At 43.3% G+C, this 26,183-nt stretch overlaps 3 protein-coding genes across 5 annotated transcripts; 2 read left to right on the top strand and 1 right to left on the bottom strand.

Moving 5' to 3' along the window:
• Positions 1-13,983: 13,983 nt before the first annotated feature.
• Positions 13,984-14,898, top strand: LOC127330600 (glyoxylase I 4). The gene is made up of 3 exons (XM_051356755.2): positions 13,984-14,197; positions 14,302-14,416; positions 14,517-14,898. Exons 1-3 carry the CDS (start codon positions 14,016-14,018, stop codon positions 14,736-14,738), a joined length of 519 nt encoding a protein of 172 aa, XP_051212715.1. The 5' UTR covers positions 13,984-14,015; the 3' UTR covers positions 14,739-14,898.
• A 1,387-nt stretch (positions 14,899-16,285) lies between these two features.
• LOC127335763 (NAD(P)H-quinone oxidoreductase subunit M, chloroplastic) lies at positions 16,286-17,507 on the top strand. Its single transcript, XM_051362493.2, has 2 exons — positions 16,286-16,869; positions 17,113-17,507. The coding sequence occupies exons 1-2, from the start codon at positions 16,399-16,401 to the stop codon at positions 17,287-17,289; spliced, it is 648 nt and encodes a 215-aa protein (XP_051218453.1). The 5' UTR covers positions 16,286-16,398; the 3' UTR covers positions 17,290-17,507.
• LOC127335761 (uncharacterized) lies at positions 17,345-26,026 on the bottom strand. Of its 3 annotated transcripts, XM_051362490.2 has the most exons (5): positions 25,342-26,023; positions 25,093-25,275; positions 20,833-21,064; positions 18,461-18,537; positions 17,345-17,774 (listed from the first exon to the last, which is right to left on the bottom strand). In XM_051362490.2, the coding sequence occupies exons 1-5, from the start codon at positions 25,942-25,944 to the stop codon at positions 17,700-17,702; spliced, it is 1,170 nt and encodes a 389-aa protein (XP_051218450.1). In that variant the 5' UTR covers positions 25,945-26,023; the 3' UTR covers positions 17,345-17,699. The 3 variants fall into 3 exon arrangements, with proteins under 3 accessions (XP_051218450.1, XP_071682745.1, XP_071682746.1); XM_071826644.1 differs by lacking the exons at positions 17,345-17,774; positions 18,461-18,537 and adding an exon at positions 18,564-19,745 and having other exon boundaries at positions 25,342-26,026; XM_071826645.1 differs by lacking the exons at positions 17,345-17,774; positions 18,461-18,537 and adding an exon at positions 18,565-19,745 and having other exon boundaries at positions 25,093-25,254; positions 25,342-26,026.
• Positions 26,027-26,183: the final 157 nt, after the last annotated feature.

Consider the following 26,183-nt stretch of genomic DNA (forward strand, 5'->3'; position numbering starts at 1 on the left):
CTGAGACTTAGAGTCATCAGGATCAGTGTTCCAACTTGCATCGGTGTAACTTGTTACAACGAGCTCTTGGTCACCTCTATAACAAAGAAACATATCCTTAGTTCTTTTCAAGTACTTCAGGATATTGTTGACCGCTGTCCAGTGTTCCATTCCTGGATCACTTTGATATCTGCTAGTCAAACTAACATCATGTGCTATATCCGGTCTAGTACACAGCATGGCATACATGATAGAGCCTACTGCCGAGGCATAGGGGATCTGATTCATCCTCTCTCTCTTTCTTCTGCTGTAGCTGGACCTTGAGTCTTACTCAAGATCTTACCTGGCAACATCGGTAAGAATCCTTTCTTACTTTCATCCATTCTAAACTTCTTTAGAATCTTGTCCAGGTGTGTACTCTGTGAAAGCCCTATTAGGCGTCTTGATCTATCTCTATAAATCTTGATGCCTAAAATGTACGCTGCTTCACCAAGGTCCTTCATTGAAAAACACTTATTCAAATAACCTTTTACACTGCTTAATAGTTCTATATCATTCCCAATTAATAATATGTCATCTACATATAATATCAGGAATGCTACAGAGCTCCCACTCACTTTCTTGTAAATACAGGCCTCTCCATGGCACTGTATAAACCCGAAGTCTTTGATCACCTTATCAAAGCGTCGGTTCCAACTCCTGGATGCTTGCTTCAGTCCATAAATGGAACGCTGAAGTTTGCATACCTTGTCAGCATTTTTAGGATCGACAAAATCTTTGGGTTGTACCATATACAACTCTTCCTCAATGTCACCATTAAGGAACGCCGTTTTGACATCCATCTGCCAAATCTCATAATCGAAAAATGCAGCTATTGCTAACAAAATCCTCACAGACTTTAGCTTCGCTACAGGTGTGAAAGTCTCATCATAGTCAACACCTTGAATTTGTCGGAAACCCTTTGCGACAAGTCGAGCTTTGTAGACGGTAACATTACCATCAGCATCTGTTTTTCTCTTGAAGATCCATTTATTCTCAACAGCCTTTCGGCTGTCAGGTAAGTCTACCAAAGTCCATACTTTGTTATCATACATGGATCCCATTTCGGATTTCATGGCTTCTTGACATTTGTTGGAATCTGGGCTCATCATCGCTTCTTCATACATTGCAGGATCCTCATCATTGTTGTCCACAATCATGATATTTAGACAAGGATCATACCAGTCTGGACTGGTACATTCTCTTGTCGATCTACGAGGTTCAGTAGCTACCTCGCTCGAAGTTTCATGATCATTATCATTAGCTTCCTCTGTTACCGGTGCGGGCGGCACAGGAACATCTTCCGGTACTGCGCTACTCTGATCAACGAGAGAAGGTTCAGTAACCTCGTCGAGTTCTACTTTTCTTCCAGTCACTTCTTTAGTGAGAAATTCTTTCTCAAGAAAGGTTCCGTTCTTGGCAACAAAGATTTTGCCTTCGGATCTGTGATAGAAAGTATACCCAATAGTTTCCTTAGGGTATCCTAAGAAGACGCATTTCTCCGCTTTGGGTTCTAGCTTGTCCGGTTGTAACTTTTTTACATAGGCTTCGCAACCCCAAACTTTAAGGAACGACAGCTTAGGTTTCTTATTAAACCATAATTCATACGGTGTCGTTGCAACGGATTTAGATGGTGCCCTATTTAAAGTGAATGCAGCCGTCTCTAATGCATAACCCCAAAACGATAATGGCAAATCAGTAAGAGACATCATAGAATGAACCATATCTAAGAGAGTTCGATTACGATGTATGGACACACCATTGCGCTGTGGTGTTCCTGGCGGTGTCAATTGTGAAAGTATTCCGCATTTCTTTAAATGCATGCCAAACTCATAACTCTGATATTCGCCTCCGCGATCAGAACGTAGAAACTTGATCTTCTTGTTACGTTGATTTTCTACTTCACTTTGGAATTCCTTAAACTTCTGGAAAGTTTCGGATTTATGTTTCATGAAATAGATATAACCATATCTACTCAGATCATCTGTGAAGGTTAGAACATAACGATAACCACCGCGCGAGGCTACACTCATTGGTCCGCACACATCGGTATGTATGATTTCCAATAAGTCTGTAGCTCGCTCCATAATACCAGAGAATGGAGTCTTAGTCATTTTTCCCATTAGACATGCTTCGCATCTGTCAAGTGACTCAAGTAGTCCATCGGAATGGAGTTTCTTCATGCGTTTCACTCCAATATGACCAAGACGATAGTGCCACATATAAGTAGAATTATCATTCAATTTAATTCACTTAGCATCAATGTTATAAACATGTGTATCACTACTATCGAGACTTAATAGAAATAAACCATTCTTCTCAGGTGCATGACCATAAAAGATATTATTCATAAAAATAGAACAACCATTATTCTCAGACTTGAATGAATAACCGTCTTGCATTAAACAAGATCCAGATATAATGTTCGATCATGCTCAACGCAGGCACTAAATAACAATTACTGAGGTTTAAAACTAATCCCGAAGGTAGATGTAGAGGGAGCGTGCTGACAGCGATCACATCGACCTTGGATCCATTTCCAACGCGCATCGTCACTTCATCCCTCGATAGGCTTCATTTATTCCGTAGTTCCTGTTTCGAGTTACAAATGTGAGCAACCGAACCAGTATCAAATACCTAGGCACTAGTACGAGAACCAGTGAGATAAACATCTATAACTTGTATATCAGATATACCTTTCTTCTTCTTGACAAGGCCGCTCTTCAGATCAGCCAAGTACTTGGGGCAATTACGCTTCCAGTGGCCCTTCCCATTGCAGTAATAGCAGTCAGTATCAGGTTTAGGGCCACCCTTAGGCTTCTCAGGAGGAGGCGCGACAGCTTTCTTGCCGCCCTTCTTGAGGTCCTTCTTAGGTTTGCCCTGCTTCTTGAACTTGGTGGTCTTGTTGACCATCAACACTTGGTGCTCTTTCTGTATCTCAACCTCAGCAGATTTTAGCATGGAGAAGAGTTCAGGTAACTCCTTGTTCATGTTCTGCATATTGTAGTTCATCACGAAGTTCTTGTAACTTGGTGGCAGTGATTGGAGAACACGATGAATACCCAGCTTGTTAGGGATGATAATCCCCAAGTCACTGAGCTTCTTCGCGTGTCCGGACATAGCGAACACGTGCTCACTAACGGAGCTGCTCTCTTCCATCATACAGCCAAAGAACTGTTTCGAGGCCTCATAGCTCTCCACAGCCGCATGAGTTTCAAAGATAACTTTGAGCTCATTGATCATATCACAAGGGTCATGGAGCTCAAAACGTTTTTGGAGCTCTGCCTCTAGGCTGCATAGGATGGCACACTGAACTTGAGAATACACTTTAGCCCGATTCTCGAAAGCATTCTTTTCTTCCTCGGATACTGCAGGGGGTGGTGGGGGACCTAGCGGTGCATCAAGCACATATTGCAGATTTCCGCCATTGAGGAAGATCCTCACATGACGGAACCAGTCGGTGAAGTTGCTACCATTGCTTTTAAGCTTTTATTTCTCTAGGAACTGGTTAAAATTGATTGATGGGGACGCCATGATCTACAACATATATTTGCAATAGTTTAGACTAAGTTTATGACAAATTGAGTTCAAATTTTAATTCAACAAAATTAAAAACTAGATGAACTCCCACTCAAAACAATATCCCTCGCATTGCTTTAGTGATCACACGAACCAAATCCACCACACCAAGTCCGATCATCACGAGACAAGATGTAATTTCAATGGCGAACACTCGAAGTGTTCATCATATCAATCATATGATTCATGCTCTACCTTTCGGTATCCCGTGTTCCGAGACCATGTATGTACATGCAAGGCTCGTCAAGGCAACCTTAGTATCCGCGTGTACAAATCTGGCTTGCACCCGTTGTATGCACATGTAGAATCTATCACACCCGATCATCACGTGATGCTTCGAAACGACAAGTCTTAGCAACGGTGCTACTAAGGATGAACACTTTATTATCTTGATATTTAGTGAGAGGGATCATCTTATAATGCTACCGTCGCGATCTAAGCAAAATAAGATGCATAAAAGGATTAACATCACATGCAATTCATATGTGATATGATATGACCCTTTTGTCTTTGCGCCTTTGATCTTCATCTCCAAAGCACGGACATGATCTCCATCATCAACGGGCATGATCTCCATCATCGTCGGCGTAGCACCAATGTCAATGGCGCCGTCTTCATGATTGTCCTCCATGTAGCAACTATTACAACTACTTTGAAATACTACTCAACATGAAATATAAAGACAACCATAAGGCTCCTGCCGGTTGCCACAATACAATAATGATCATCTTATACATATTCATCATCACATTATGGCCATATCACATCACCAAACCCTGCAAAAACAAGTTAGACGGTTCTAATTTGGTTTGCATATTTTACGTGGTTTAGGGTTTTCGCATAAGATCCAATCTACCTACGAACATGAACCACAACGGTGATACTAGTGTTGTCAATAGAAAGAGCAAGTTGGATCTTTACTATAGTAGGAGAGACAAACATCCGCAAAGCCACTTATGCAATACAAGTTGCATGTCGAGCGTGGAGCAAATCTCATGAACGCGGTCATGTAAAGTTAGCCCGAGCCGCTTCATCCCACTATGCCACAAAGATGCAAAGTACTCGAACTAAAGACAACAAAGCATCAACGCCCACAAACAATTGTGTTCTACTCGTGCAACCAATCTATGCATAGACACGGCTCTGATACCAATGATGGGATTCGTAGCATAGAAAACAAAAAATTTCCTACCGCAAGAACAAAACACAAGCCAAGATCTAATCTAGTAGACGGTAGCAACGAGGAGATGAAGAGACTAACCCTCGAAGATTCGCAAAGCTTAACGAGATTAGATATCGGGGTGGATGTAGTCGATCACTTGCCGCTTGCAAAAGCACGTAGAAGATCTTGATCTCGACGGTGCCACAATCGGGCAGCACCTCCGTACTCGGTCACACGTTCGGTGTTGATGAAGACGACGTCCTTCTCCCCGTTCCAGCGGGCAACGGAAGTAGTAGATCCTCCTCGGAATCCCGGCAGCACGACGGCGTGGTGGCGGTGGTGGTGGAGATCTCCGGCAGGGCTTCGCCTATGCGTTGCGGGAGATGTATGTGGAGGAGGAGGAGGCTAGGGTTTGGGGAGAGGCTAGGGTTTGGGGCGCCGGCCACTTGGGGGCTGCGGCCTTGGAGGCTTGGTGTGGCCGGCCCCCTCCCCTTGGCTCCTCATTATATAGGTGGAAGTCCCCAAGAGTTGTAGTCCAAGTCTTCGAATAAGACCCCAACAACAAAACCTCCCAAAAGTGGGAAACCTACTCAAGGGGGGAGTCCTACTCAAGGTGGGGCTCCCACCTTTCCTTGAGGTGGGGTGGCCGGCCACCCTTGGTGGAGTCCACCTGGGACTCCCCCCCTTAGGGTTTGGCCGGCCATGGTGGTGGAGCCTTCCATAGTGCGTTTCTTCCGGACTTTTCTAGAACCTTCCATAAATGCACCGGATCATTTCCGAACTTGGAATATGACTTCCTATATATGAATCTTATTCTCTGGACCATTCCGGAACTCCTCGTGATGTCCTGGATCCCATCCGAGACTCTGAACAAAACTTCGAACTCCATTCCATATTCCATATCTACTCAAACGACATCAAACCTTAAGTGGGTCACCCTACGGTTCGCGAACTATGCAGACATGGTTGAGACTTCTCTCCGACCAATAACCAATAGCGGGATCTGGAGATCCATAATGGCTCCCACATATTCAACGATGACTTAGTGATCGAATGAACCATTTACTTACAATACCGATTCCCTTTGTCACGCGATATTTTACTTGTCCGAGGTTTGATCATCGGTATCTCTATACCTCGTTCAACCTCGTCTCATGACAAGTACTCTTTACTCGTACCGTGGTATGTAGTCTCTTATGAACCATTCATATGTTTGCAAACTAATTAGACGATATTCCACCGAGAGGGCCCAGAGTATATATATCCGTCATCGGGATGGACAAATCCCACTGTTGATCCATATGCCTCAACTCATACTTTCCGGATACCTAATCCCACCTTTATAACCACCCATTTACGCAGTGGCGTTTGATGTAATCAAAGTACCCTTCCCGCATAAGTGATTTACATGATCTCATGGTCGAAAGGACTAGGTAACTATGTATTGAAAGCTTATAGCAAATGAACTTAATGACGTGATCTTATGCTACGCTTAATTGGGTGTGTCCATTACATCATTCACATAATGACATAACCTTGTTATTAATAACATCCAATGTTCATGATCACGAAACTATGATCATCTATTAATCAACAAGCTAGTTATACAAGAGGCTTACTAGGGACTCCTTGTTGTTTACATAACACACATGTATCAATGTTTCGGTTAATACAATTATAGCATGGTATATAAACATTTATCATAAACACAAAGATATATAATAACCAATTTATTATTGCCTCTTGGGCATATCTCGAACACCATGGACTCCACCCTCCCACTTGGTTGGCTGGTTAGGGTTGGTGGAGTCTAACCGGGACTCCACCTTCCATGGTGATTTCGTCCGGAAGGTTCTAGAACATTCTAGCGCCTTCCATAAATGCACCGTATCATTTCCAAACTTGGAAAGTGACTTTCTATATACGAATCTTATTCTCCGGACCATTTCAGACCTCCTCGTGATGTCCTGGATCCCATCCGAGACTCCGAACAAAACTTCAAACTCCATTCCATATTCCATATCTACTTAAAACGACATCAAACCTTAAGTGTGTCACCCTACGGTTCGCGAACTATGCAGACATGGTTGAGACTCTTCTCCGACAAATAACCAATAGCGGGATCTGGAGATCCATAATGGCTCCCACATATTCAATGATAACTTAGTGATTGATTGAACCATTTACATACGATACCGATTCCCTTTGTCTCGCGATATTTTACTTGTCCGAGGTTTGATCATCGGTATCTCTATACCTCGTTCAACCTCGTCTCCGACAAGTACTCTTTACTCGTACCGTGGTATGTCATCTCTTATGAACCATTCATATGCTTGCAAGCTAATCAGACAACATTCCACCGAGAGGGGCCAGAGTATATCTATCCGTCATCGGGATGGACAATATCCCACTCTTGATCCATATGCCTCAACTCATACTTTCCGAATACCTAATCCCACCTTTATAACCACCCATTTACGCAGTGGCGTTTGATGTAATCAAAGTACCCTTCTGGTATAAGTGATTTCCATGATCTCATGGTCGAAGGACTAGGTAACTATGTATCGAAAGCTTATAGCAAACTGAACTTAATGATGTGATCTTATGCTACGCTTATTTGGGTGTATGTCCATTATATCATTCACCTAATAACATAACCTTGTTATTAATAATATCCAATGTTCATGATCACGAAACCATGATCATCTATTAATCAACAAGCTAGTTATACAAGAGGCTTACTAGGGACTCCTTGTTGTTTACATAACACACATGTATCAATGTTTCGGTTAATACAATTATAGCATGGTATGCAAACATTTATCATAAACACAAAGATATATTATAATAATCATTTTATTATTGCCTCTTGGGCATATCTCCAACATAGATAACCTGTAAGAGAGAACAATTCTTATCTTTAAAAACTTTGTTATTTCTACACAGCCATAGTGACCATATAATGGCAAACGCTCCCACCCTAATAAGCGTTCTATATCTGTGATCGATACCATGAAGCCACTTACCAAAGATATTGGCCACACTAGTTGTGGTATATAGATCAGAAGCTATTTGGATGCATGACCATATAGACCTGGCAAAACGACATTGGAAGAACAAGTGTTTAATCTTCTCGCCGTGATGACAGAAAACACACTGCGTACTTCCATACCAATTGTGTTTCACAAGATTATCTTTGGTTAGGATTACTCCTCGACGCAAATACCAGCCAAAAATCTTAATTTTGAGTGGTATTTTCATCTTCCAAATCTTCTTGTTTTTATCAACAGGTATTTCAGGTTGGATAATTGCATTGTACAACGAACTTACAGAGAACTTTCCATTGGATTGTAAATTCCAACGAAATTCATCCAGCCCTTCGAACAACTGAATGGACTCCAAACGTAGCAGTAAGGCATTCGATGCAAGAAGTCTCGGATCGATTAAATCCCATCTAAACGTCACTGTCGGAGGTGAGGTTGCCATTACTATTGCAATGGTATCACTTTTGCGACGAACAATGTTGTATAACGTTGGATATTGTTCAGAGAGAGGCCTATTCCCTAGCCATGTATCCTCCCAGAACCATATCTGCGATCCATCCTTAATATTGAAAGTACCATATCTGAAGAAAAAATTCTTTGTTGCCATTAGGCCACCCCAGAAATGCGAGTCCCCCGAATTTCCAAAGAATCTGGGATAACGCCTTCTCGCCAATGTACTTTCTTTTAACCATGGTCTGCCATACACCATGTTCGGTTAGAAGCTTATAAAGCCACTTACCTAAAAAGGCCGATTTCTTGACCTCAGGGTCATGAACCCCTAGCACACCCATATCTCTAGGTCGGCATACGACAGACTACTTGACCAGTCGATATTTCTTTTTTTTCACTATCCCCTTGCCAAAAAAATCTCGATCTATAATAATCGAGCTTGGGTAACACACCTTTTGGCAAGATGAAGAAGGATATCATATACAACACCATGTTGGTGAGTACTGCATTAATGAGAACCAGTCTTCCTCCGAGGGATAGCATTTTCCTTTCGAACTACTAAGTCTCTTCTGAAATCTTTCCTCGACTAGTTTCCACTCAGCCATAGTTAATCTCCGATAATGAATCGGGATGCCCAGATAGTTGATAGGAAACTGGTCTTGCCCACAGCCAAATAGTTCCGAATATTCAGCGACTGGGTCCTGAGCCTCGCCAAAGCAGAACAATTCGCTTTTATGGAAGTTTATTTTGAGGCCCGATAAATGCTCAAAAGCTGTCAATATTAGCTTTAATTTCGAGCTTTATCGAGATCATGTTCCATAAATAAAATTGTATCATCGGCGTATTGAAGAATTGGTAAACCCCCATCTACAAGATGTGGGATCAATCCTTCAATTTGGCCATCGGATTTAGCTCGTTCGATCAATATAGCGAGCATATCAGCCACAATGTTGAATAAAAGTGGTGATAGAGGATCGCCCTGGCGTAAGCCTTTTGGTGTCTGGAAGAAGCGTCCCGTGTCATCATTGACACGAATAGCAACACTTCCTCCATACACAAAATTATTGATCAACGCTCTCCACTCGGGTGAAAAGCCTTTCATCCTGAGTGTCTGATGAAGAAAAGACCAATTAACTTTATCATAAGCCTTCTCGAAGTCAAGTTTTAAAATTACCCCATTCATCTTTTTGGTATGCAGTTCATGAACCGCCTCATGTAGAACCACAACCCCATCTAGGATGTTACGTCCTTGCATGAAAGTGGTTTGCGACGGCCTGACCACATGATCAGCCACTGTATTCAGTCTAATGGTGGCCACTTTCGTGAAAATCTTGAAACTTACATTTAAGAGGCAGATGGGTCTCTATTGTTGGATCCTTTCTGCCTCCTTAACTTTGGGTAACAAGATAATCTCACCAAAATTTAGACGGAATAATTCTAGTTGTCCAGCGCGTAAAACATTGAACATTTCTAGAAGATCCTCTTTAATGGTATCCCAGAAAGTCTGATAAAATTCAGCAGGGAAGCCATCTGGACCCGGGGCTTTGTTATGTTCCATTTGGAAAACCGCTTTATTAACTTCCTCCTCCAAGTAAGGGGCCGTTAAAACAACGTTCTCCTCCTGAGACACTTGGGGTATATCTGCTATTTGGGACTCATCGAGAGAGAAGGAACTCTCATCTGGAGGACCAAATAGGCTCATGTAATAATTAGTAATATAGGATTTGAGTTGTTCATGGCCTTCAATTAGACCATTATCTATTACTAGGGATTGGATACTCTTTTTCCTGTGATGACCATTGGCAATCGCATGAAAATATCTCGTATTTGAATCTCCTTCCAGAATAAATTGGGCTTTTGAACGCTGGTACCATTTCAACTCTTTTTCCCGAAGAAGACCCGCTAGTTGAGTATTAGATCGATTTTTTAAATCCAATTCAATGCTCGTTAGCGGTCTCACATCAGCAAGCGCTTCTAACTCATCAATGGTAGTCGATAAGCGAAGTTTCTACTTTTTAAGAATTACCAGCTGTATGACTCCCCCATCCAGAAAGGTGTTTGCGAACTGTTCGCATTTTTTTTATTCCACCTTAGAACCGGATTGTTGACATATACTGGTCTTTTCCATACATTTTTAACCATCTCGTGAAAACCTTCCGACTGTAACCATCCAAGTTCAAAGTTAAATGGTTTCTTAGACAGCGGTCTTGTTAAACCGGTAGTTAAAAGTATGGGAGCATGGTCCGACAGTTTTTCAATACGTTCTAGAGCGCACACTAACACCATCGGGTATTTTTCCTCCCAACTGGTGTCCATCAACACGCGGCCTAGTTTCTCGTATGTTGGGTCAGGTAAACTGTTAGCCCATGTATACTGTCGGCCTGCCATCTCAACCTCTCTCAAGTCTAAGCTATCGATGACAGCATTAAACAAGAAAGGCCAGTGGCCATTGAAAGGGCCTTTACTTTTCTCATGGCGGAATCTCAGCAAATTGAAATCTCCCCCTATGAGAATAGGGTATGGATCGTCCTTTGCAAGATTCACAAGCTCACGTAAAAAGTCAGCCTTAAAGTTATCCTGAGCCGCACCACAAACGGAGACCAGACTCCAAATAAAATTATCATCCCTATTCCGAATAGTAAGTTTGATATGATACTCACCATCAGAATTAGCCAAAACTTCCACAGAATATGTCCGGACTCCAATGAGCCAGCCACCAGACCTACCTCTAGGTGGGCGAGAAAACCATTCAAAGTCTATTCCTCCGGATAACCGGTTCAAGAAACTTTGAGAGTAATCACGCTTACCCGTCTCAGAAATAGCAATAAAATCTAAATTATAGTCCTTACAACAATCGGCAATCCAAGTCACGAAGGCCTCTAATATTCCTAAACATGCCATTCATTTAGAAACTATTTTAGATTTTGTAGCTAAACCTGACCTATGCTTCTTCTTTTCAGTGGAGACTTAAAAGACAGTCGTGGGGCCTTTAGGTAATAAAATGACTCTAACCCCGACTGTTCTAAGTCCACCTCCGAAATACCACCTATTAGAGTAGAAAGAAGACGACCATCTGAGATGACATCATCTTCATCCTCCTCTAGAGAAGATAGTCCAACTTCCGCCGAAGCCTTCGGAATTACCGTGATACGTTCATATTCCAAATGCCTCAAGACATTGACCGAAACCGAGACCTCATATATAGCGACTACTACCACACCCCTTCCTAATTTAGCGGTTTAAAAAGCCATTTGCTTAATACATATCTATATTTAGTTCAAGAACTTCAAGACCTAACCCTCCAAGATCTTTGGGTCCACAAATTATATTCCACTTGGTAAGCCAATATTTCTTGTTTAATTTCATCATTTTTCCAAAAAAAACCTTGCTCCGTAAGTTGGGTGAAGAGAAAACTTTAGATGTTATATTTCTAATGGCATATTTTTTTGTTTCATAATTTATACTAGATAGGTTAAATTGATGACCTAGGAAAGGAATGTATGATGACTAGTAAACCCGAACGTAGGGAGTAATTCAAATGAGAATTGCACTTTATTGCACATATGTGCCCGTTGTCCATAATAAATTAATGCTGGCGTATGATCCACCCTAGACGAGTTATAGCACGCACCGTTACTAATATGAATTTCTATTCCCACTCGACACTTGCTAAAATGCGATCCAACTTTTCGTAAGTTGACCCAAGTATCTTGACAACCGGAGAACTCTTTCCCTATGATCCGAACTTTCCATAATACCATTGAAAACAAAAGGGCACCCAAGACTGAAATTTTCATTACTCTTTTTTTTTTCATCTAGAGAGAATATAGAAAATCTAGAAATCACCTCATGTCAGCAGAGGAAGTCTCTCCACTTCACACTTCCGAATCAATCTGATAAAAATTCTGGCTAGTGTGAGTCTTGGGAAGCAGTCTAGTAGTACAATCTGGAATCGAAATCACATGACCAATCGTCAGAGAACCAGTTGTCCAGCAAGAGAATTGTACATTATGAAGACAAATGGCAGCAACTCCACTGATTATCATGTGACAGCCACATGTGCCAGCTCTCTCGACGTACTTACAAGTACGTCATGCTGTCTCTTTTAACACATCTGGCTTCCAGATGCCTACGTAGAAGCGACAATTTTAGGAGACTGTCTACTTAGTAAGCAGCTGTTAGCTAGGGATTGCTTTAATAAAACACATTGTGTTAAAATTAATTTCAAGATGACACCAAGTACAAACTGATGATTGCTGCTAACTTTATAGCATTAATTACACACTTTGTAAGAAGAACGGCTACACTGAGGCCTCGTGCACAAACTTTTGATGTTTCCACTAGACCTCCAATTTTTTGTGCTTGATTCTACTGCATTTTCCTCAAATTTTTGTTGCACTTTGTTTGTTCTCCAAGCATTTACTGCACTTCGTTTTCTTGTACTGGCACAATATATACATGACAGTATAGTAGAAAAACATGGTGCACTACAGAGTACAGACACACAATGCAGTAAAAATACTAAAGTAGCAAAAATAAAGCAACAAAAACACTAACGCAACATGAAGAATGTAGTAGAAACACACGATGACGTATAACTAACTAGAAAAATGCATTATATAGGACAGCTTAGGCTAGCCATAGTGCTAATATCTTATCTTGTATCATGCACCATAGCTCAACAAAATACTGATGTGACATCTAATTAAGAAAAAAAAGATTAGAGTAACATAGGTAGATACCGTGTCCTAACGCATATTACAAGAAAAGTTAATCCAAATAGATCTTATGTTTCCTCCGGATCAGTTTAACGGCCACGCACTTAGTTTAAGAAAACAGTTTGGCCATTATTGTGGTCAATAAAATATGAATTATATGTTATAAAAATATTTTTTAAATATGAATCTTATGGTATAGCTTTTGTGGACATATAGTTCATATTATATTGACCAAATTAACGGTTAAAGTTTATCTTATACTGCGTGCATGTCTGTTAAACCGATCTGGAGATAGTATCTTACACGATTATCATGTGCATATACTACTATATATGATACTATCCAGTATGGCTAGCCTTACTCAGATCTTAAAGTGAAAACATACAGTCAGTAACAAACGCAGAATGTATATGTTATAGAATGAGGTGATGCGCTTGCATTCACCCTTAATTTTGTGTTAGTTATTTAGCCACTTTACCGAGTTGACCCTGAGATTCGCCATGTACCTGATATGATCTCCTGTAAAATACAACAAAAAGCATATGCAATCGATTTTTTTTTGTCATGTCTGTGATCCGAAGCATCGATATTGATTGACCCGAGACAGTTCTTTTTGGGGAATAGAGAATGAAGTCTAAGCGGAGCTCTTGGCTTTGGTCCCTGGTAAAATAATCGCAAAATATAAACGCGTCTAAGCTCTAAGAAATCGCTGTTCCTAGAAGAATACATATCACAAGCACTATAGTTGTTCGCCTGTAAACCACCAACAGTGTCGAGAAGCTGAGTATTGATCTTGTCAATGTCGTGGATCCCTGCCTAAGACACCCAGCGCAGCAACAGGTCGATACCGAGTAAGGAGATTGAGATGGATCCGTCGTGTAGGTCAAGTCTCCCCAAAAGTCTCCATGAGAAGTTCCTGATCCCGAGTTTGCGTTAAGGAACGTCTCATGTCAACTGTGCGTCTATATATATGTCTTGACCAGAACAGCGATCGACTCATTCACCGAATCTGTTTACTATTGCAATCCAGACACATTTGCATACATGGGCCTCCGTGATAAGGATCAGCTGCCTGTGCTTGAACTTGAACCCGCCCTGCCGCTCGTCCGCCTGAACCACGTCTCCTTCTCGTGCGCGTCCCTCGAAGCGTCCGTCGACTTCTACCGGCGAGTGCTCGGCTTCGAGCTGGTCCGACGGCCGGCGTCCCTGGACTTCAAGGGAGCATGGTAAGCAAAGCACGCATGCATCTGGTTCTTGCCGGGTCGTGTAAAATGATGGCATGATCCGCAGTATGCATCTGCTAATGTGGAATTTTACTCATCGATCGCAGGATGCATAAATACGACATGGGCATACATTTGCTGCAACGGACCTCCGACTGCGACGCGCCGCCAGTTAGTCCGCCGGCGATGATCAACCCCAAGGGCAACCACATATCATTCCAGGTAGAGAGAGTGCAGATGCAGGTTGCGTTGTCATGTACCCGACGTGTTCAGTTTCTAAGTTCTAAGTTCTAACTGGTCTCAAGTTATTTGGAAATGGCAGTGCTCCGACATGGCGCTGATGAAGGCGAGGCTTCGCGACATGAACCTGGAGCTGGTCACGACGAGAGTGTTGGACGGCGAGACGGCTGTGGAGCAGCTCTTCTTCCACGACCCGGACGGAAACATGATCGAGATCTGCAACTGCGAGAATCTCCCCGTGGTACCCCTTGCTGCCGCAGCCTCGTCTTGCCTCGCCAAGCAGCCAGCCAGCCAGTGCAGATGATGGCGGCTGGGTCGTGCATTGCTGGAGAAGAAAATTTCTCTTATGTGCGTGACAACAGATTTGTTCACAAATTCGAAAGCTGATTAGGTTAATTTATTCTATTTGTATGATGCAAATGTTCGATACATATATAATGTAATACGTGCTATTTCACCTGTCATGACTTTGCTAATTCTTGCTGAGGAGTACTTGAGTTGTCGCTGAGACAGACATACATGGTAGATTTGAGTGTAGTCAATCTGGATTTAAGGCTGAGCCAAAAAAATAAAGTAATAAAATGATTATATTCAACATCGACTGATTACGTGGAGAAAATAGTTGCTCACCTCACCCCATCTACACGTCTCTCCTCGCCCCCTCCTCTTCCACCTCCATTGGGGGAGACCATCAACATGCCCTAGAGGCCGAGATTGGTGCAGTGGATGCAACGATCATGCCATGTGTGGGTGATGGAGCTTGGTTTAACGCCACCAAGCTCCGCGAGACACCAAACTGAGAGAAATGAGAGAGGGGCAGCCGGATCCGGCCCTAATGGGACTCTGATGAGCTGGATTCTTCGCCGGTGAGCTTGATCCAGTGAAGACGGTGCTAGAAAATGAAGTTGAGTGATTTACGCTTATGCGATGCTGTATACGCTATTTTGTATGTTACAAACTTGTGCGTGTTTTTCGGCAAGCCTAAGGGTGATATGCTCTGATGACTCTGACGCAAATGTTGTATTCATGTTGCTAATGTTCTTGTGTTCGCCACAAACGTTTGCTCAATGTTGCATAGATGTGATGATTTTTTTATCAAGAAATACTTTTTTTTGCGAAAATTTCATCGATAAATTAATAATCATCAACAGTAGTATAAATAGTCCAAAAAGTAATTGAGATTATAAATAGGTACTCGGACCGCCATATGACGACTACATACACCAGCAGTCTAGCACGAGCCGATGCTTTTGATATACTACAAGGGAAAATATTTCAATGACGTTGCAAACTTATAAATAAAATATTGTATGTGAGACGGTTATGCTGCAAAGATGTACAATCCATAATTACGACTTAAAAGGTGTAGCGAACAGGTATGACGCAACTAGCTAAAATGTAGCACCTGCTTTGGCCGTGCTAAAGAAAATCTGGCGTTGCTTCTTCTTTTTCTGCATGGACGCACACGCACATGTGAAGTTACAGCATCACTCGTCCTGAGCTCACTGCTCACATGTGTAGTTTAGAAGGCACATTACAGTTCTGTCACGTAACGTAGGGTCTTTGGTGTTATCCCATGTGACATTTTTTCCTAGGACGGTTAACCGTGTGACACGGAAACGCGTGCCTTGTGCTTTTTTGTTTTTGTTGAGAATTGCGTGCACGCAATTGTGCAAATTTACGCAACCCATATACTTGTCAGCCCAGCAGGCCCAACATACAATCGCCCTCGTAGCCCAACGCAGAAGCAATTAGCCTTGTTAACCCATAGCGAACAAAACCGAGAAATAGCCCTTATCCATAATAGCCACATGCTGACAGAGTGACAGACACGGCGCGCACTGCAGCTGCAAACACAGCCAGACACCAAAACGAGAAGATCACTCGCCACCCAGCCAAGCAAAAACAGAGTGAGCTCCTGCAGCAGGAAGGCAGAGGAGTCCAGCACAGACCACACCACAACCATGGCGACAGCGGCGGCCTCGTCGTTCCTCTCCCCGGCGGCGAAGTTCGCGCTCCAGAGCCGGTCACCGAGCCTGAAACCCACGCGCAGCGTCAGGTTCCTGCCGGTGCGAGCCCAGCAGCAGGAGCCGCAAGTGAAGGAGGAGGAACCCGCAGCGGCCGACGTGCCGCCGCCGTCGCAGGAGGAGGAGCAGGCGGCGCCGGCGAAGAAGGCGAACGCGCAGTCGCTGCCGCGGCAGCCGCGGGCGGAGAGCAAGAACATGGGGCGGGAGTACGGCAGCCAGTGGCTGAGCTGCACGACGCGGCACGTGCGCATCTACGCCGCCTACATCGACCCGGAGACCAACGCCTTCGACCAGACGCAGACGGACAAGCTCACGCTCATGCTCGACCCCTACGAGGAGTTCGTCTGGACCGACGACACCTGCCAGATGGTCTACAACGAGTTCCAGGACCTTGTCGACCACTACGAGGTAAAACTAAAACTGCCAAACCGCCATGACAACTGAAAATTTCAATGCTTTTCTGCTTCTGCTACATGTGGGATTTTTTTTATTTTTTTTTGAAACCAGCTTCTCATGTACTACACTACTACTAGCAGAATTACGTAGCATCGTAAGCAACAAATGATGGGAGTGGACATGCTTTGATGATGTAAAACTGAGACAGTAGTAAGAGTGTAAGACTGACCTGAATTCATTCGTGCTGTTACACAGGGAGCTCCACTGTCAGAGTACACGCTTCGCTTGATCGGCTCCGATCTCGAGCACTACATCCGCAAGATGCTCTACGACGGGGACATCAAGTACAACATGAGGTCCAAAGTGCTCAATTTCAGCATGGGCAAACCCCGCGTCAAATTCAACAGCAGCCAGATCCCAGATGTCAAATAGTTGTATACACGTAAAACCGGTAGAGAATGGTTACTCCCGTTCAAAAGCTGAGGAGTTGTACACAATTGCTCTTCCATAAGAAAGAAGCTTGAACCAGAGCATTCCAAAATTAAGATTACAGTTGCACATACACAAACAATAGTGCAGTACATTTACTGTTGACAACATCTTGTCGTCCATAAACCTTCCATATATAACTAGTATCGTCAGTTCTCTGAGTTTGCTGACACAATAAGGATAGGGACCAGCATAACAGACTCTGCAGACCAAACCAATTCGAAAAGGGAAAATTAACACTTCAAAGCTGAATGAGGATGCCCCAAGTTGAGATGAAACCTAGACTGGACAGTGGAGAACCTCAGTTTCTCTAATCCAGAAAGAACCATTCTTCTGCTGTTCTGTGGGTAAACTCATTCACGAGGAATAATTGAGTACTGTCTGAAATCATCATTCCATGGCCTGAATTGGTCATCATCCGTAACGTTCTGCAAACGAAGGGAGTAAAGTGTTAGGCATACAGATCGTCGGCCCTAACTAACCAAATAACGGAAAAATACTATTGTAAGGGAGTTGGTCATTTTTTAGGGAAGTCCATCTATATAAGGAGCTGCGGCATGCTTTGTTTCTTCCAAGAAAACGCAAAATCTTTGTGTCTTGATGCAATGATAGAAACAGAGTGTCTTCCCAAGGTTCCTCCTTCCAGCCCATGATTTCCTCCTTTTCCTAAGTCCTCCTCTCCTCCCCCATTCACCATGCTGTGCTGTCAAGGCCCTCCTCATCACGGCAGTTACCTCGTTATAGGTTTGTACCAGCAAATATTCGAAATTAGCAACAACAACAACAACAAAAACTCATGCTGTTGTGCTGTAGCTACTAGTACTTTGTTACTCCATGCCAACAAGAAAATACGATAAAGTAGTGCTGCAAATGAACTTATTAGCTACAATTGGTACCATATCCAGTGTGACCTTTGACAGATCAACACTGGGCTGCCTCCAATAACAAAAAAATCTTGCTCTAACTGGGAACAGTTTTCGCAAGTAACTCTAAAAATATATTGAGTCCTTAAACAAAAAAAATGGAACCGTTATTATTAGAGGCAGGACACTGCGATTAATTTGCAAAAAATGTTATCAACAAAAAAGAATACAAAGAAATGGTATGAGGTTACCTCCAACCAGAAGAAAAATCCACGCAACAGAGCTAACTGATTGGTATAGCTGGTGCTTGCTACTTGTTTCGCAAAATCTGGAGTAAATATTAAAAAAAAACTTTTAATTAGTGCTACAACTTGTTCTTAATCAGACACTGCTACTACTACCTCCATTTCAAGGAATAAGGCGTCCTCTTTTTACGTTCTTTTTGTTTGTCCAAAAATTACTTTAAATATATAAAGATTGTTTGTATGAAATTAGCATCATTAGAAAATGCTTTTCTGTACGAATCCAATGGTGCTAATTACATATAATAAAATTAAAATTTTATTGCTCAATTTTTATGGTCAAAGTTCGTCTTGAAATACGCGTGCGCCTTATTCCTTAAAACGGAGGTAGTACTTTCTATTCTATACGGGAAAGATAATTTCTAAAGCAAAACAAAGTCATCTATTATAGCAAACAATCCACTGGGCATTTATTTTGGCACTCCCATCATGGCACTAACCTTTGGACATGTGCTGAAAGCTAAGCTGCTCAATTGTTAAGTCAACACAGCCCATTCATTATCAGTACTCCACAACATAATATTTCAGGCCTTTGTAATATTGTATAAAAGTCATCGCATTCCTTGCATACCCAAGGCATAGACGTATATAGAGGACACTCAAATCTAACATTACAGGATACTGGTTGGTACCGACAACCTCAATGGCCAGCAAAGATTTAGTGGGCCGCCCTTAGAAGACGGTCACATGGACACCTTCAGCAACAGAAATGGGTCTTCTTGCTAATCGAGCTCCACCTGAATGTGTGCGCCGTACAGGGAGAGAGGCCAGAAATTAAGCACCCTGTCTCAACTATCAAGTCTGAGGGGCTGCCTGGGCAGCTGGGCTTCAGATGATGGTAACGCCAACATAATCTAACTGTGTTGCCTTGCACTGCTAGGCTGTGGACTCTCTTAAGGCTTGTATAAACACTTCAATTCTATTAATGCATCAAGATGCACGCTATTGTGTTTTCTCGAAAAAGATAAAATCATTACAGGACAATTTATACAACATAATTATGAATATGTACCCCACATTTTTTTTATGAAAATGGCAACTACTTATCCAAATCTTGCTACCTGGCACAGTCCTGAGATGTCCCTGCTGCCCCACTGTGGCGGCGCACCTGGCGCACTTGGGCACCAAACAAGGTTCACATCCACGCGTGGCTGGCCTGCCAGAACCGTGGTTTGACCTCTGATCATTTGACGCGCCACGAGCTGCCCCACTCCCCGATGTATCTTCTGAAGTCCTGCTAAGCTTGCAAGGGACGCAATGATTTTTCTGTTGAAGTTCTCCTAAGTTTACAACAGGTTTTTTTTTTTTGAAACGTGGAGGCAAAAGATTTGCCTCCATTCATTAAATAAGAAGGAGCGTCATGACATGACAAGTTTCAAGGTCCAAGGTCCAAGGTCCAAAGAGCAACAAAAGGGATTACTATCCCAAAATTACATGACCCAAGTGCTTTGCCCCCGCGGCCACCCAAAGCCTAATCTCGGTTTTAAGTGACGCCAAAAGAATTGGTGGCGGAACCGATTTGTTATTGAAGACTCGCGTTTCGCTCGTTCCAAACCGTCCAACTTATGAGCATGGTGATGGAGGCCATAGTTTTTCGGCTTGAGGAAGTCACCGAAGTCCATCATGACTTGATGGTGAGGTCAGATGTCCACTCTTGCGTTCGGATGGAGGGAAGCCCGAGCCAATCTTTGGCCAAACCCCAAAGCCTCTTGGTGAACCGGCAATGGGAGAAAAGGTGCGCTGCCATCTCTCGAGTTTGTTTGCAAAGCGGGCAAAGACCACAATTGTTCCAACCTCTTTTCTCAAGGCGATCGGCCGTCTAAAGCCTAATGCGGATAGCCAACCACGCAAAAAACTTGATCTTCGGTGATGCCCAAGCCTACCAAACCAACCTATTCATGCTAGTAGCCATGGACCCGAAGAATTGTGCCTTATATGCCGACTCACCAGAGAGATTTAACCTACAGCAGATTATAGTGTATCTATAGAAAGTGTATATCCACCACTACACCAAAGAAATTTAACGAATCCGTCAATAAGCTACTTTTGACATATACTAATCTAACAAGAAAGTTTCAGAAGGAAAATGACAATTATGAGCAAAGAAAACTGCAAAGTGTTTGGTAAATCACCAGGCAAACTGTTCATTAAGCATGGAAAAAAGATTCTGATCCCATACATGTTATGCATCAAAATTATGTAGCCAGATGATTGCAATAATTAACAGAAAGATATTCTAAAAGCAAATAAGAAGTTATAACATTACAAAAGACCAATTGATCAAAGGACAAAGTACATGTGCACAAGTAAAACAATCATACCTGGGTGAGAATCAAAATATGATTGATTCGTTTCATGTGGAGAGTTGTAGTACTTCACACCTCTGCGCGTCTGCCTTCTCTTTGTTGCCGGAAGGCGATTACTAGCAGCAGCAAGCAGGTTCTTGTATTCTTCCGGGCAACATAGTTTTCTGAGAACACTCAGCAACTTTTTCTTGAAGGATGATTCTGGCCTCTCCATGATATGTGTAGGCCATACAACACCATAAAATCCCTGTGAAACAAATTTGTAATGAATGACGATTCATGAGTACATAGAATAGTTCTTTGATCATTATGTATAAAACAGCTGGTGGGATTGAGAGGGAATTGGATTTAAAATATTCTCATTTACAATAGTAATTAAATATATATAGAAAAATATCTGAATGATAATTTTAAACCTAAATATTTTAATCAAATCCTACATACTTCTGAGAAATGAATAAAGGAAGATTCAACCCAATTATAGTGGTTAGGATTTATTCTTCTCGCAAGAGTACGCGCAATAAGAAACATAATGCAAAAGAATGTGATTTATGTGGACAGACTCTTTGGACGACAACATGTTTGGTGACTTATTCAAACTATACATACAAATCATGGTCTATGGAAACAACTAAGTGAGCGAACCAGATATGCACAAAATGGTAAGTACAGAGAATTTTTGATTTATTTGGTCGATCTTGATCTTAATGTTTGCTCACGTCTTTACCATTGTAAAATGTCTTTCCTTTTTGCCGCTCCTAAATCCACGCGAGAGAAATGTTGCAGGTATCTGGTAGTGGTATTTGTCCAGATTTATGTATTCAACGGATAACTCTACTGTTTTTATATGCATATCGGCTCATAAATACATGCATCGTTCAACTGAATTTGTGTCATGATGTATCCTAATTTTCTCGAATCTAACAGAAACTATCCTCATATTATCACACCCGAATGATTGGTGACGTGGCCTTGAACTCTTCATGGAGAATGGCAGCAACGCTATGGTGGATTGGCGGGCAATAGGGAATGGATTGAAAACTAATCTTCCAAGAGGCATATCTAAGAGTAACATTTCAATTTTATATATTCATAATTGGGTCAGAGGCTCAGAGCTCTAGCACTCAATAATTAAGTAATGTGCACCCAAGCAGTTCCAAGGACTAACAACTTGGGTGGGTGCCAATGTGTTAAAGTCGAGCCCCCACCATACTGGCTGCAAGCTTTCAAGTCACATGGTGCACTCATAGGACTACTTTTAGTAGGCATTACACATATAAGCGTATTTCCGTGGCACACAAATGAATACCTAAAATATGTTTAAGGAGCCATGTTTTACGCCTCTAGGGTGGACCAATTATCTTTTACCCTAGAGCGATGTCTTACGAAAGTCAACTTTTTGGTGGATTTTAATGAAAAACATATTAGATCAGAATAAAAGGTGGATTATACAATTAATTGTTTCATGTGCTTCAAATTAATATGTTCCTTCTACTTAGGGGCGGTTCTACCGTCATTCCTGCCTAGGCAGCCGCCAGGCTTGTCGGAGGCACGATTTCCTAATGTCATAGGATTTTCTATGGCGAATTGTCCAGAAAAAATGGGCATCTTAAGCACATCGATTTAGTGTTTTCCCAGGCTTTTGACATGTTTCTGGGTCGGCCATTGTTTTGCTATGGTGCACTACGTTATGGACTTAGGGTATGTTTCTATCAAACTAGGTAGCCTAAGAGCATCTCCAGCCGCGTCCCCCAAACGGCGCCGGATCGAGCATTTGGGGGACGTGTTTTCTTCGTGCCGCGTTTGGGGGACGTCGCTCCCCAGCCACGTCCCCCAAACGCCACCCCCAAACTTTTTTAAACATTAAAATGCTCTTTTTTTATTTTAATAGAGAGAAGAAACATTCCACAAACTAATACATAATTCAGAACATGGTTTATACAAACTAAAACATAGTTTGGAACATGGTTTCCACAAACTAATACATAGTTTGAACCATGGTTGACACAAATTAAAACATTGCAAAATGATGAAACCTAACTACTGTTGGCATCGCAGATTTCGTGTGTTCGCTGCCAAGAAAGAACACTCCCAGGCACTCCCAGTCACCCAAACTGGAAAATTCAGCTGGTGATGATAACCCTGTTGGTCCTTTCGAGGAAGAACATCCAGAAATCTCCGTGTCTATTTTCGCTGCGAAGAAACAACACTCAATCGTCCTCCTCATCGGTGTTGCCGAGGTAGTGCCGGCGGCAGCGCGTCTCGTCGAACACCTTGACGCCCATATCGGCGTCGCCAAGGTAGGAGAATGCGAGCACGCAGCCGGCTTCGAGGTCGTGGTAGCGCGCGAACTTCTCCCAGCCGGTGTGGAGGTACATCTTGCCGCGCCCATCAAAGAGCACGTCCACCGGCCATCGGCAACAGTCGCAGCCAGCCTCCTGCAAATGCAGCACGGCCGGCTCGTTGCCGGACGAAGTCGGCGAACTTGTCCGGCAGCCTCTGGATGCCGAGTGGGTCGCCCTTGAGGACGACAACAAACTCGAACAACACTTGCTCCTTCTCCTCCTGCAGGTCTGACGATGAAGACAACGGCGTCGCAGGCGACGGCGAGTGTGCAGCTCTACCGCGGCCACGACCACAGCTGCGACCTCGGCCTAGGCCTCTACCAGCCATGGCGTCGACTCTTGAGATGGTGGCGGCAAGGATTGGGGAGAGAGGCGCTAGGGTTTGTGTGTGAGGGACGATGAGAGAGCGCCCCTTTTTATAGGCCGGAGTGAGGCGGGGGAGCGGTGGCGCTCATTAACGCCGGCATGCAGAGCTAGGCGCGACGAGACGCTTCGCTGCGCCTCTGCGGGAACTGCATCATCTCTGCGCGCCGCTGCGCGCCAATAACTTCCGTTGCAAGGTATAACATGTTTCAGAATTCCATAACATGTTCAGGGAAGAAAAAGGAAAGCACAGAACAATGTTAAAAAAATGCAGATTGACCAGAAATAGACACATAACATGTTTCAGAATTCCATAATAAATAGGATTATAGAACTCTACTTTTTTATTTTCTCACAAATTTAACTTAACGTATTGTTCTAGGCAAAGAGTGCTGACAGAAGAAAACCACCATGGATTCAATATGTTTACTAGGCTAGATCCCATATTGGATCAGTGCACAGAAAAAGGTGATGAAAGTGAGCATGCAGGTTTCCTTGGGCTTGGTTGCATGCTATTTTGCTCCATCCAAATTAGCACAGATGTGCGTGCACGCTATTTATTTGAGGCACCTTAACCGGCCGTGATTACCCCAAAGGCAGAAAGCCAAAACAATGAACACATCATTGGTGTGATAAAAAATCCTTTCAAAAAATATTAAGAAAGGGCTGTAATGTGTACATATTATGCAAGAGAAAAAACAAGTAGAGTTGAGTTATATTTGGCCAAAAAAAGCTTTTAGTTTCATTTTAGAATGCATCTCTCATCTTGACTACAGTTATAACCCTAACTAAACTACTTATTGAACTACATAGGTGTTTATATTTTTTTAGAAATTGGTGTCAGTAACTACCAAACTAATTGCTGAGGTACAGATTACATGCTCCTAAATATTACTTTACTCTAAGTTGGAGTAAAAGATGTTCTAAATATGAATAAGAATTGTTCATGAAATAGTTTGTAAAGTAAATCTGGAAGTACCATATATTGGGTAAAATGACCTATCCCCTACCCCTTTGACTATCAAAATCCTATATACAAATATATGCTATTCCAGTACACATAACCCCCTCTCAAGGCATTATATTACCTCGATTTTCTCAATGTCACAGCATTTCAATCAGCAAATAAGCTGGGCCAAAGCGGCCAGCATACATTTCCTTGTGAATAATTAGCAACTAAAATTAAATCAACAACTGATAAAACAAAAGGTAAGGGTGAGGGACAAGGTCGATCATATTGGCTCAAATTGGGATGCCAAAATACAATGAATGCTCCAGCCTCTTTAACAAGTGCGCACCAAAATTCAATTATTCAATACTAATGCGACTCGAAATTAGCATTATTGCAGTTTTCAGACATGTTGCAGGAATCATCTACATCCAGCAGGCACATCGGTACAAGACATGCTAGCAAAATGATAGACTTATGAAGCATATGTAAGGCAGCCACAAGTATTAACCACAGAAAATGCATTGCTCGCTGCTGAAAACGTATGTTTGTTCCTTATAATCTGTTAACCAAGGAGTGCAGACCGGTGGAAAAGTAACAGGTATAGGAGATTCTCACCGCAGCCATGTGAGGATCAGCCTCATGCCCATTACTTAAGTTTGTCACTGTGTACACGGTATTCAGCTTTTCCACGGGCACAACGCTCAGCATGTTATCTTCTCTGTTCACCAAATTGATCTTCTCAGAGCCACCCTTCTCCTTCTGACCCTGTTCCACCTTCTGCCCAGATACAACACATCCCTGCTCTGCTTCAGAGACGCGCGCGGCAGCATTTAACTGTAGAGGGGAAACGGAAACGATCTTTACCTTTTTTTGCCAACGCGGAGGGGAATCGCGCACAGGAGACACCATCATCGGCGCCACCTTGTCCTCCTCCTCAACCTCGACGCCGTCGCCATCCTCCCCAGAAGCAGCAACGGCGGGCGCTTCCTTCCACCAACCGCTCTTCTCCGCCCAATCAGCTATGTCGCTGAGCCGAACCGGCACGGCGTCCAGCCCATAGCGGACGACCTTGCCTTCTTCTGCCTGGAGCACCAGCCGGCCGTCAACTGTGCGCGTTTGCCTCAAGAACTTGCGGTAGTCCTCGTCCATGTCCGCGGTCTCGTACCACGGGGGGCCGTCCGCGGGCGGGATCTCCTGCTCCGCCCGGCGGCCCCTTCCTGACCGGGCCGAGGAGGGGGCGAGGGAGCTTCGGGCCGCGCCATTGGCGGCGGGCGTCTCCGGGTCGTTCTTGGCGGTGACGGGAGGGGAGCCGCCGCGGGCAGGGAGCTCGAAGGCGTACACATTGCCGTCGTGGCGGACGTGCTGGAGGAACTTGAGGAGGTCGGGGTCGACCTGATCGACCCTGAGCCCCTGGGCGGCGATGGCGGCGGCGGTGGGGAAGGCGGTGCCAGGGCGCGGCTTGGGCATGGTTGGGGTTTTTGCGTCTGGGCTGGGAGGCGAATGGGAAGAGACAGCTCGTCTACAGAGGAACTGAGGAAGGAGCGAAAGCGGAAATAGTTTCGAGGCTTTGCGTGAATACTCTCAGAACTGATTGAGTGCGAAGAGACGGCACAGAGAGGGTCGAATGGACGCTGCAGATGTGAAAATTCGGCTTCGGCAGGGTATCCAACGGTGACTGGTGAGTGGTGATGCTATGGTCAACAACA

Source organism: Lolium perenne, chromosome 2 (genome assembly GCF_019359855.2).
Source record: "Lolium perenne isolate Kyuss_39 chromosome 2, Kyuss_2.0, whole genome shotgun sequence".
Taxonomy (NCBI): Eukaryota; Viridiplantae; Streptophyta; class Magnoliopsida; order Poales; family Poaceae; genus Lolium; species Lolium perenne.